This window comes from Chinchilla lanigera, unplaced genomic scaffold (genome assembly GCF_000276665.1).
Source record: "Chinchilla lanigera isolate Chin_1 unplaced genomic scaffold, ChiLan1.0 scaffold00021, whole genome shotgun sequence".
Taxonomy (NCBI): Eukaryota; Metazoa; Chordata; class Mammalia; order Rodentia; family Chinchillidae; genus Chinchilla; species Chinchilla lanigera.
Window position 1 is genome coordinate 17,197,747 of NW_004955422.1, and position 10,461 is coordinate 17,208,207.

The 10,461-nt window shown below is 53.5% G+C and overlaps 2 protein-coding genes across 3 annotated transcripts in view; one reads left to right on the forward strand and one right to left on the reverse strand.

The window, feature by feature from the left end:
- Mtl5 (metallothionein-like 5, testis-specific (tesmin)) overlaps positions 1 to 1,903 on the forward strand; it is a 38,254-nt gene extending 36,351 nt beyond the window's left edge. For both annotated transcript variants that reach the window (XM_005384266.2, XM_005384267.2), the window contains one exon: positions 923 to 1,903. In XM_005384266.2, coding sequence (XP_005384323.1) covers positions 923 to 1,127 — 205 coding nt within the window. In that variant the 3' untranslated portion in view covers positions 1,128 to 1,903. The remainder of the gene's footprint in view (positions 1 to 922) is intronic.
- A 3,120-nt stretch (positions 1,904 to 5,023) lies between these two features.
- Gal (galanin/GMAP prepropeptide) lies at positions 5,024 to 10,202 on the reverse strand (the record flags this gene model as incomplete). Its single annotated transcript, XM_013513881.1, is given in 4 exon segments — positions 5,024 to 5,270; positions 6,864 to 6,941; positions 7,392 to 7,478; positions 10,148 to 10,202. Coding segments are annotated over 4 exon segments (291 nt in total), but the record flags the coding sequence as incomplete, so codon positions are not given.
- Positions 10,203 to 10,461: the final 259 nt, after the last annotated feature.

Sequence of the window (10,461 nt, forward strand, 5' to 3'; positions counted from 1 at the left end):
TTTTGGTTTTTCTCCGGTACCAGGAACTGAACTCATGACCTTGCGCTTGCCAGGCAGGCGCTTTGCCGCTGAGCTAAATCCCCAGCCCCAATAATTTTATTTTATATTAGACTTGATTCATTCACTTAAAAAATTTGAGTTCCATGTAATGGGTCATATCCTGATAAAATACCAGATGTCATTAGTAAGTAAATTTCATTTAGCAAAGCCAAATTCATGCTTTGTTGGTCAGAGAGACATCAGGAATACTCAGGAGGCGTCTTACTTAAGCCTGGCTGCAGCATGTGAGGGAGGTGTGGGATGCTGTCACAAGCCTGGGGTGGAAGATGGCAAAAGGGCCAGAAGGTGACGGAGGTCCCCCACACTAGACCTTGGGCTTGTTCCTGCCCAGCCCAGGGTGTGACACTGTAGCCTGGGAGTCCCCGGCTGGGTTGGTGGATGGGTACAATTCTAAGATCCGACCTTTCCAGGAGAGGAATGTCCAGCAGCTGATAGACTGGACTGGGTTGTGTTTCCAACACAACCCTTTATGTTGGAAGAAGATGACATGCCCATGACCTTCCTCAAACTGGCATGGATAGGCAATGTTCTGCTGGATAGAAAAGATACTTAAAAGCTGGTGCAGTGCTGTTAATCTCAGCACTCTTAGGAGGCTGAAGCAGGAGGACTGCAAGTTTGAGCCCAGCCTGGGCAATTTAAGCAACTTAGCAAGACCCTGTCTCAAAATTTTAAAAGGCCTGGGGATGTAGTTCAGTGTAAAGGTCCTGAGTTCAATTCTCAATGCCACAGGAAGGAAAGACGAGAAAGGGAGTGGAAGGGGAGGGGAGAGAAAAGAAAAACCAAACAAAAGGAGGAAAAAGTACTCAGAGAAAGCCTGCTCCTGAGCATTGTCCTCACCAGTCTCCCGGTGTCTTCCTTGCAGGCAGCCTTCCTCCTGCATCTCCTGGGAGGTGGTGGAGGCCACGTGCGCCTGCCTGCTGGCCCAGGGTGAGGAGGCCGAGAAGGACCACTGCTCACAGTGCCTGGCCGAGCAGATGATCCTGGAGGAGTTCGGGCGATGCTTGTCACAGATCCTTCACACTGAGTTCAAGTCCAAGGGGCTGAAAATCGAGCCGAATCCGATGTAGTCAAGTGTGAAAATGGCATTGTCGTCAGAGGAGCACAAGGCACTGGGACAGTTGACTGGTTGGGACCCAACTCTCCCATGGGGGCACCTGTGGGTTCGCGAAGGCGCTCTGAGGGAGGGCGGCCTTGTGTGAGGAGGGCAGGATGTGGGCACTGTGTCTGACAGAGGGGAGCTTGGGTTCCTGCCACCTAGGGAGGGTGGTGACGGGCTGGGGAGGGACAGCTTGTTCCTCTCTGGAGCACAGTCCTCCAAGCCTGCTTCTGTAAGGATGCAGGATAGTTCTCAGTTTTGTTTTTGTTTTTCAAACTTTTAAAAATATATTCTTCAGAGAGGCTGCTTTGATAGAACTTAGGCTTTCCAGAGGGCCACTGAACACCCTAGGGTTTCTGCAGCAGAGACAGGCCCCAGGGGCCGGGGACAGCAGACAGTGAGGTCTGCAGGGCAGGCTGACATGAAGAGTCTTGGGTCATGGAGCTTCAAATTGTGTGCAGTTTCTCATGTGTTTCTACTTGAATTGTGGAAAGGTTCGTTATTCATTTAACTTATCCATAATTATTGTTATGATGATATTATTCCTTGTAAAATCTAATTAGAGTGACTATCTTGCAAAACCAGCAGGGAAGATTAGTTATGGTGGTTCTCTTTAGGTTCTATTGTAAAAGTAAAGAAGAATACACATTTCTAAGGTCTTTAGTTGTGTCACAATTAACATGGTAACTGAAAATGTACTTGTCAGTACCCACCCTGAAATAGATTAAAATAGTGTTCTTTCACGTGTCTGGGTTTGTTAATCTCTCGGCCACTAAAGAACGGCAGAGCACTAGGGGCCAGCGCAGCGGCAGCAGCCACTGGACACACCAGGAGGCCGAGACGGACGCTGTGGAGCTGAATGTGCAACAGCCTGCGAGCCACAGAGGGAGGAAAAGACACTTCATTCTTGTCCTTCGCAATCCCCTTTTGACTTCCTGGGATGCAGATTCTGTGGCAGAGAGTCAGAGGTAAAGGCCAGTCCAGAGTCCCTCACTGTCAGCAAGGGACAGTTCCGGGGTCCCTCCTCCACCCCTCAGCACCGAAATCCTCCAGTGTCCAAGTCCCACAGGTAAAATCGCATGAGATTTGTGTGTAATGTACACACGTCCTCCTGTGTGTCATAAACCATCTTTAGATTGCTTTAATACCAAATACAGTCCCCTTTGCATTAGTATATGTTTATAATACATAGCACATGATTCACTGTGGGACACTGGTACAGGTACACAGCACATCTTGATCCTTTTTATTTTCCCTTCCCCGCTCACTCGCTCTCTCTCGTCTTCCCCCATCCCAGAACTCCTTCCCATCTCCACAGTCTTAACTCCCTGTTTCCTAGCATCTTTTATTTTTCTCTTTAGGTTGTTTATAATTTTGATTTTGAATGTAAGAGAAACTATGCAATATTTAACCTTGTGAGTCTTAGGTCACGTAGCATTATGGTCTCCATGTGCAGCCACTGTCCTACGAGTGACTCAAATCTACCCTTCCTTATGGCAGAGCAGTGCTCCGTTGTGTATAATGCCACACTTTCTTCACCCATCCATCCACTGAGGGACACACAGGCTGCTTCCAAGATTTAGCTGTTATGAATTGTGCTGCTATCCGCAAGGGGAAGCAGGTAGCACTGTAATATGATGCCTATGACTCTTTCGGGAAGGTGCCTAGAAGGGGAACAGCTGGGTCACATGGAATTTCCATTCTTCGTTGTCCTGAGGCATCTCCACACTGATTTCCATAGTTAATACCTAATGCAATGTGCTATGTAAGTAGTTTTTATTTGTAGGATTTTTTTTAAATTTTAGGGTTTTTAAAATTTTTTGTGGTGCTGGGCTTCACCTGGTTAACCAAACACTCTACCACTAGCCCACATCTACTCTTTTAAAAGATTTTTATCTTGAGCAGGCTGGCCTTGAACTTGTAGCCCTCCTCCCGCAGGCATGTGCCACTAAGCCTGGCTGTAGTTTTTGTGAGCATTATTTTGTGGATGTTTCTGATTTGCCACTGGCTGAGTCAGAAGATGCAGAAGCTGTAATTACCAGGGGCCAGCTGTACTGGCACTGTGTGGAGTGGTCACTGTGTGGAGTGCTCATTGCAGGGGACAGTCGTTGTACACAACGGTCACTGTGTGTGACGGTCATTGTGCAGAATGGTTACTTTCCGGCATGGTACTGTGCAGAACGGTCCAATAGAGCTGTCTCCAGCTCTAGTGTATTCTCTCTGGGAAGTAGTCACCTTCTGTGGCTCCTCTGAGAACTGTCACTTCACCCATCTCTTTGCCGGGCAGCAAAGGCCACCTCAGCTGTCCCCAGCCATTTTTTCCTTCCCCTGGCCTTCCAGCTGCCACTGCCTCCCCTACCGTTTATTCCTAAAAGGAAGGAAAGGTCTGGGGAAGGAGTAGCTGCTGGAGCAGGGGAGGCCCTGCGCACCTGTCTGGAGGCTGGGCGGCCGGGGCAGTGCCCGCCACCACCCCCAGGGCCCTGGAGACACAGGCCCTGCAGGGACCAGGGCTTAGAGCGTCTGACAGGCTGCTGGGCCCTCAGGGAGTCAGTGTAGCTCGAGAGACCCTGCTCACCGGCAGGCTGCAGGCGATGGGGTTGGGTAGAGTAGCCCAGGCATCGTCTCTGACCAGCAGTAGCAGCAGCCTCAGAGGACTTGTGAGCACAGTGTGGCCCACGCAGCCTCCTGGCCCTGGCAGGGCCTCAGGGACCCAGATGTCTGATGGAGTCAGAAAGCATGAAAGAGAACTGAAGCGCTGGAGAGGAGAAACCTGCGAACTGAGGAGGCTGGAGCCCAGGTGTGAGGCCCCAGTGTCAGGCAGGTCGGCAGTGTTGCTGTGCCCGAAGGCTCAAGGCTGCCGGAGTGGCTGAGATGCGAGATCGGGAGCAGAAGTAGGCAGGGGGAGCAGCAGGCTGCACAGGGAGTCGGGCTTGAGCGGCCAGTGGAAGGAGGGAAGTGAGAACTGTCCAAAGTCTCACTAGCAGGGACGGCAAGCAGAGCTGTGTGTCCCTTGGCGCAGGTCTGAGGTAGGATTCACCCTTGGGTGTGCCTGACCCTGGCCATCACCTAGGGGAGCTGTTCCCAGGCTGAGCACAGAGGTCAGTGGGCCACGCGGGGCTCCGGCTCCTGAGTCCTCCTGCCAGGGGCCCCCGGGGACGGGTGTGCTTAGTAAGCAGGGGCCAGTTTGTATGTCACCTGTCAGCTTAGCAGAATGATTTCTGGCTCCTTTATAATTTTTTTGCCTGTTTTCTGAATTTTTTTCTTTTGAGACGGGGTTTTACTATGTCCTTCAAACTGGCCTATTGTGCAAATAATTCTCCTGCCTCAGCCTCCCAAATAGCTGGAACAACAGACCTCACCGGTGTTCTTTCTGCCCCTGCCTCTGGCTTCGTCCTGCCCCGTTTCTCCTGTGCAGCCTCCCTTGCACACACATCTGGTCTGATACATGGTTCAGAGCTCACCCTTGCCCTTCTGCCCTGGCCGTCCCTCTGCCCCCTCCCCAGGCTGGCAGGCTCTCTGCCCCACTCAGCACCTTCACAAGTATAAGTCACCCTCTGGACCCTAAGCACCCTGTCCCCTAAAGAGCAGCTCCTCTGGGGCATGGGCAGGGAGGTCGGCCCGCTTGTGTGTTTGTTAATCTCAGTGACACACTTACCTTCATAAGCACGTGTGACTCAGCCTCATAGTAACAGAACTCCACGTTCCCTAGACACGAATCAAGAGGTGACTCAGACCTCGATGTGGAATTTGGGTTTAAGATTTGTGTCTAACACACATGATTATCATCCAGATTCATCTTTTAAAACACACTGGGGGCAGCGGCCTTGAGGTTAAAGTGTAGAAAAATCAGAAAATTCCAAGTAGTTGCTATTTTTTATTTTGTCACTCAAAATAATTACAAAAAAGGAAAAACTTAAGTCATAACAACACAGCATCAAAGCAGAGAACAGAAGTGATTTACTCCGCAGAAGTTGGCATAAGTTTATCATCTTAGTGTGACTTTAAATCACAACACAGATGACCACACTGGGAAAGGTGGCGGCTCAGGACTGCTCCATGTCCTCCGGGGACCCTGCGGAGGGGACGCCCGGCAGGCTGCCTAGGAGCCCGGCCTCTGCAGAGGAAAGAACAGCACGTTAGCAAGGCCTACAGAAAAGCGCTTGGCACGGGTGGGGGGGGGGGCTGTGTGCTCGCTCTCTGGGACTCAGGGCCACACCCTGACTTAGGTCCAGCATTCTGCATTCCCGCCCTTTCCCTGACTTAACGCACACGCTGAGTGTCTGACACTGTCAGACTTTTATATTCATGCTTTTAAGAAGTGTTGTTTAGGAAACAAAAACCGCTGTCGCCTAGTGAAAGAATTCCCATGTCATAAAATTTAAAACAAAATAAACTAAAACACAAAAACACCTGGTAGCACCCATAGCTCCTTGCAGGAAAAGGCTCCTGGAGACTCCCACAGAGGGATTGGGGCCCCCTAGTTGGGGCCCCCCCAGTTCGGGATGTTGAGCAAATCCCAGGGTTTCCGAGTCCAACTCCCATACTTCCTGCGTGGGACCCGTCTAAGGACTGAGCAACAGGCCTGACACCTCCGGCCCCTCCTCACGCCCTCCGGGTCCTGCAACCACAGCACTTACAACAAGACCAACAGAAGAACCCAAGTGTTAGCCTGGACCTTGCCATACTCAACAGCACAGGGACACCCAAATGACTCTCCTGGAGAGTCAGTGCCCTCCCTGTGGGCCGCGCTGGCCTCTCTGCAGTTCTGACCAGGACTATCCCCGGAGGAGCATGGGTTCAAAGGCAGCCGCCTCACATAAGAGCTGCACAGCAAATGCTGCAGTCTGAAGCAGGACCCCTCGGTTCCCATGCTCACAGAGCATGGCTTCAGACGGCCTCTGAAGAGCCAGGCTTGTGGCCGACCATTGTCCTAAAGGGTACAGCCCCACTCTTCTTGTGGTGGCAGTGCTGGTTTGATGACCCTTGTGACTGTGGTGAAATCCCAGCCCTAGCGCAGCCGTCGTGCCTGTGGATCCTAGCATCAGCTGTACACCGTACAGGGCAGTGTCAGCTGCTTCCCAGTGGAATTCTATGGAACCTTTTCCTTTTTTTTTTTTTTTTCTTTTTTCAGTAATGGAAATTGAACCAGGACCTTTACATTCCCAGCCCTTTTATTATTTCTTATTTTGAGACAGGGGCTCACTAAGGCATAAATTGCCTAGGCTGGGCTCAAATTTGCAATCCTCAGCTTCCCTAAGTGCTGGGATTACAGACCTACCCCATCAGGTCTGGCTGGATAGGAGGGGATTTGTTTGTTTTTTTGAACTGAGATGTCACCATGTGGCCCCGCCTGATACTGAATTCTTAGGCTCACGTGATCCTCCTGCCTCAGCCTCCCAAGAAGCTGGTATTACAAGTGTGGGCCACCATACCCAGGAAATGGAATCCTTTTTTTTGTACTGGGAATCGAACTCAGGACTTTGTGCTTGCCAGGCAGGCGCTTGTGCCACTGAACTATATCCCTGGCCCTGGAATCCTTTCTTGATAGAGTTTGTGTGTCCAGGGTTCTAAGAGGTGACATGTTCTTTTTTTGTGTGTGTGCTGCTAGGGATGGAACCCAGAGCCTCACACATGCTAGGTAAGTGCTCCACCATGAGCTACAACTCCAGCCCCAAATGGCATTTTAAATCAGTAGTATTTCACATACCTTTGAGATGTAAGAAAGTCAGAAACTCAATTATGGTGCGCACAATGTTGTTCTCAGGCAATGACCTGTCAAAGCTTCCTAGAAGGCAGGAAAGACCAACACTCAGAGCTGGCACCATGGGTGACCTCCACCCCTCCCTCCCTCGTCCCCCATCCTAGGGAGGAGCTGGGGTTTTCAGGGCCAGGAAGCCAGCCCGGGGACCCTCTGCATTCCCAGGGCTTGCTTGGGGCAGGGGAGGGGCTGGTTCCAGGCCAGCTCCGCTGGGACACAAGCCCAGCCAGCCCCTGGCCTCGTGGCCTCCCTGGCCAACTCCTTTGCTGTCCCTGCGGCTGCTGCACACCCTCACTCTTGGCTTCACTGCTTTGCTTCCATCTCTGGCAGATGACAGATGTGATGAGGTCACGTGGTCCTAGTCAAGTCATGGCCAGGCTGAGCTGAGGCCATGGCGGTGCCTAACACCCATGCCTGCCCTCGGCATATCCTGAGAGGTGGTGGAGAGCGGAGGGGGCCCTGAACAAAGCCACTCACCTGTCTGCATGTCGCCATCTGGCTGGAGCTCCCTCTTGCCAGCGAGGCCGTGCTTGTCACTAAATGATCTGTGGTTGTCGACGGCATCTGCTCGCAGATCACAGGGGGAGGCATCCGACTGCTGTTACTGTGACTTGTACCCCACCCCCCCACAAGGGACACACAGCTGCTCACCGCCAACACACACAAACGACTAGACTATGAAAATAAGCAAAGTGCGGGTCAATCTCCACGGGACCCCAGGTAAGGACGTGGGTCTTGGGGAAATGTGACTGCACGGTTCTCAGACAGGCAAGCCAGGCTGGGGAAGGGAAGGAGGGAGACAGGGCAGCAGGGAGAGTGCATGTGTGTGTGTGTGTGTGTGTGTGTGTGTGTGTGTGTGTGTCTCAGTGGTATGAAAATGGGGGGGGATGCAGCAGAGAGGTCTGATGCAGGTCAGAAATGATGGACACCAACTCTCCCAGTGGCACTGGACAGAGCGGCCGGGCTGATGGGACACATCAGGAGATAAAACAGAAGAGGAGGATGAAGGCGAGGCTCAGAGATTCTGGCTACTTAGCCTGTGGCATCTACAAGGCCAGGCGAGGGATATTCATTCACTTTTCCAGAGACAGAGATCTCGGCACTAAATGGACAGAGGAATTAAGCAGCCTGATTTCAGGTTGCTCCTCGGAGCTGCGGGACCCGGGTGACCCCAGAGACCCAGGGCACAGCCCGCAACTCATCCACACTCGCACGTCTGCTGACCCAGCTGGGCAGCCACACGAACTTACGGTGACAAGGAGTTTGTTTCCTAGTCGTGATTCAAAATGCCCTTTGAGAAATAACATCCTCCACACACCAAAGGACGGGGCTAGGTATTGTCCTGAGAGTGCTTCCTTCCTTTTGGGCCTGGCAAGGAGTTAGGGTGGCACAGGCCTGAGGACAGGAGGGCCCCTGAGCCGCCCCCCTGGGTGTCAGGGCTGCCAGGAGATGGTGCAGGTGGCTCTGCACGTGGTCTGACCCGGAGAGTGTCTGTCAACGCTACACCTGCCTTTCTCAAAACAAGACTCACAGACAAGCGCCTGCAGCAGGAGAGGCCAGATGCCCCTAAAGGCTGGGATTCAGGGTCCTCCTCTCCTGGGGGTTTTACAACAACACCCCGCGCCCCTCTCCACTGGTGGGCCTGGAACGTGAGGAATGTGCTGCTCTCCTCCTTCCTTGAGGCCAGAGGAAGTAAATAGGGGATACTTTTAAGGGTGGATGGTTGTCCCAAATCTGACCATGCCTACAAACTTGCACACCATCCTAGGTAAGAGATAAGCAGGGAAGTCAGTGGGAGGAGGTGCCACGGTCTCCCCTCCCCCCTCCTTTAGAATAACTCAAGTCCAAAGGCATCATTGCAAAGGCCAAGGCCATGCAAGGGGCAGGGACCATGGGCAGGGGTGGCAAGGGGAGGGCCTGGCTCCCCCAGTGCATGCCTCTCTCTGGCCTCTGTCTCCCCACTTTTCTGCAGCTGCTGCTCCTACCCCTCACTGCACTCCCTGGGCCCATGTGCTTGTCTGTAGGTGCCACTGTGGAGCCAGGGGATCTCGAAAGTCCGCAACAGCCCAGACAAGGAGAATCCCCGGCAGGGATTCCCTAGTACAGCACCTCACGCTATTCCACACAATGACAAACACAAGGACAAGACACCATGTTAGCAGAATCTGGATATTGATGGATATTGATGGAAACAACACTTCAGTGACGTCTACACCCATCACCGCCATCGCCACCACGGCAGCAAGGCCTCACGGATGCACACTGGAATTGGGCAAAGCCCTCTGATTCTACATCTCCCCAAACTCAGCTTTCAAAGCAGAGAGAGTGCTTATGGTGCCAGCTGTGGTGGGATCTTAATGTTTTAAGTCCTGCTTCCACTGTGAAAGCCGTGAGGATGTGTGAGACACAGCTCTGCCTGCAGAGCAGTGGACAGGAGACTAACGGTGCAAGGCCCTGGTGACAGTGTGGCTGGGGACAGGGAGAAGGGACAAGCTCATGCAGGAAGGGAACACTCTGAATTTAATTCCAAGGGGGAGGTGTGGGGCCTCAGCAAGATTATCACCAGGTTCCACAGTGAGCGTAGAGACCTGCAGATGGAGCTAGCACCCGAGGCTGGCCGGCTTTGGGGTGCCCTGAAAGCCACGGCGTGGGTGATGGTGTGTAGGAAGGCTCCCCCAAACATAGCTTGAAGGGTCCTTCCAGGATGGGAGTGCAGGAAAGCCTCAGGAAGCTGGGGCAAAGCCTGGGGTAGGGATCACTCTGGGGGACAGTGTAGGAGGCAGAGAAAGAAGCTTCTGGAAGGAATGGGTGCTCGTGTAGATGTGCAGAGCAGCGATGGATACAGAGATCCCGGGGGGGGGGGGGGGGGGTGGGGGGGGGGGGGGGGGGGGGGAGCCTGAGGAGGTGCTGGAGGGGAAGCCCAGCAGAGGAGGGCTCAGCGCGGCTGCCCAGATGCAGTGCGAAGGGGCCTCTCAGGCTCCAGGAGGGCTAGCAACCCCAAGGTGTGTGGCCTCAGGAGAACCCCAGTGACGGGGACTGGCGGGAGAGGAGGGGGAAGAAGCTGGCGTTGAAGGGACAGGCAGACCTTCAGTCAGAGCTGGTCCAGAGGGAGGAAACCCACCCTCCTCAGTCTCAGGAAACGCCCCTCCTTCGTCTGACTAGAACTAAACCAAGGAGGAGGAGCTGCCCCCCCCCCCCCCCCGCATCAGCCACCGAGCCTCCGCCCCACTTACGCGGGCCCAGCAGGTAGCCGGCGCTGTTCAGGGTCCAGCCTCTCTTCTCCTTTGCCTTCGGTGGAGAAAAGCGGGTCAGGGAGTCAGAGTGGAGGTGCCCAGAGTGGGAGGTGCCCAGGCTCTTCCTGCACAGCAGGGGTGACGCTTGGGAGAGCCGGGGTTCCCTCTCCGAGTTACAGACACACAGGACGGCTGCCCCGCCAGGGGGTTCCTGTCACATCCCCGCCCAGACTCCTGTCGCACCCCACTCTCTTTTACAGGACACCAAGGACCGGCGTGATAAGGCATCTGCTGCTCCTTATTTTTAACTTGCC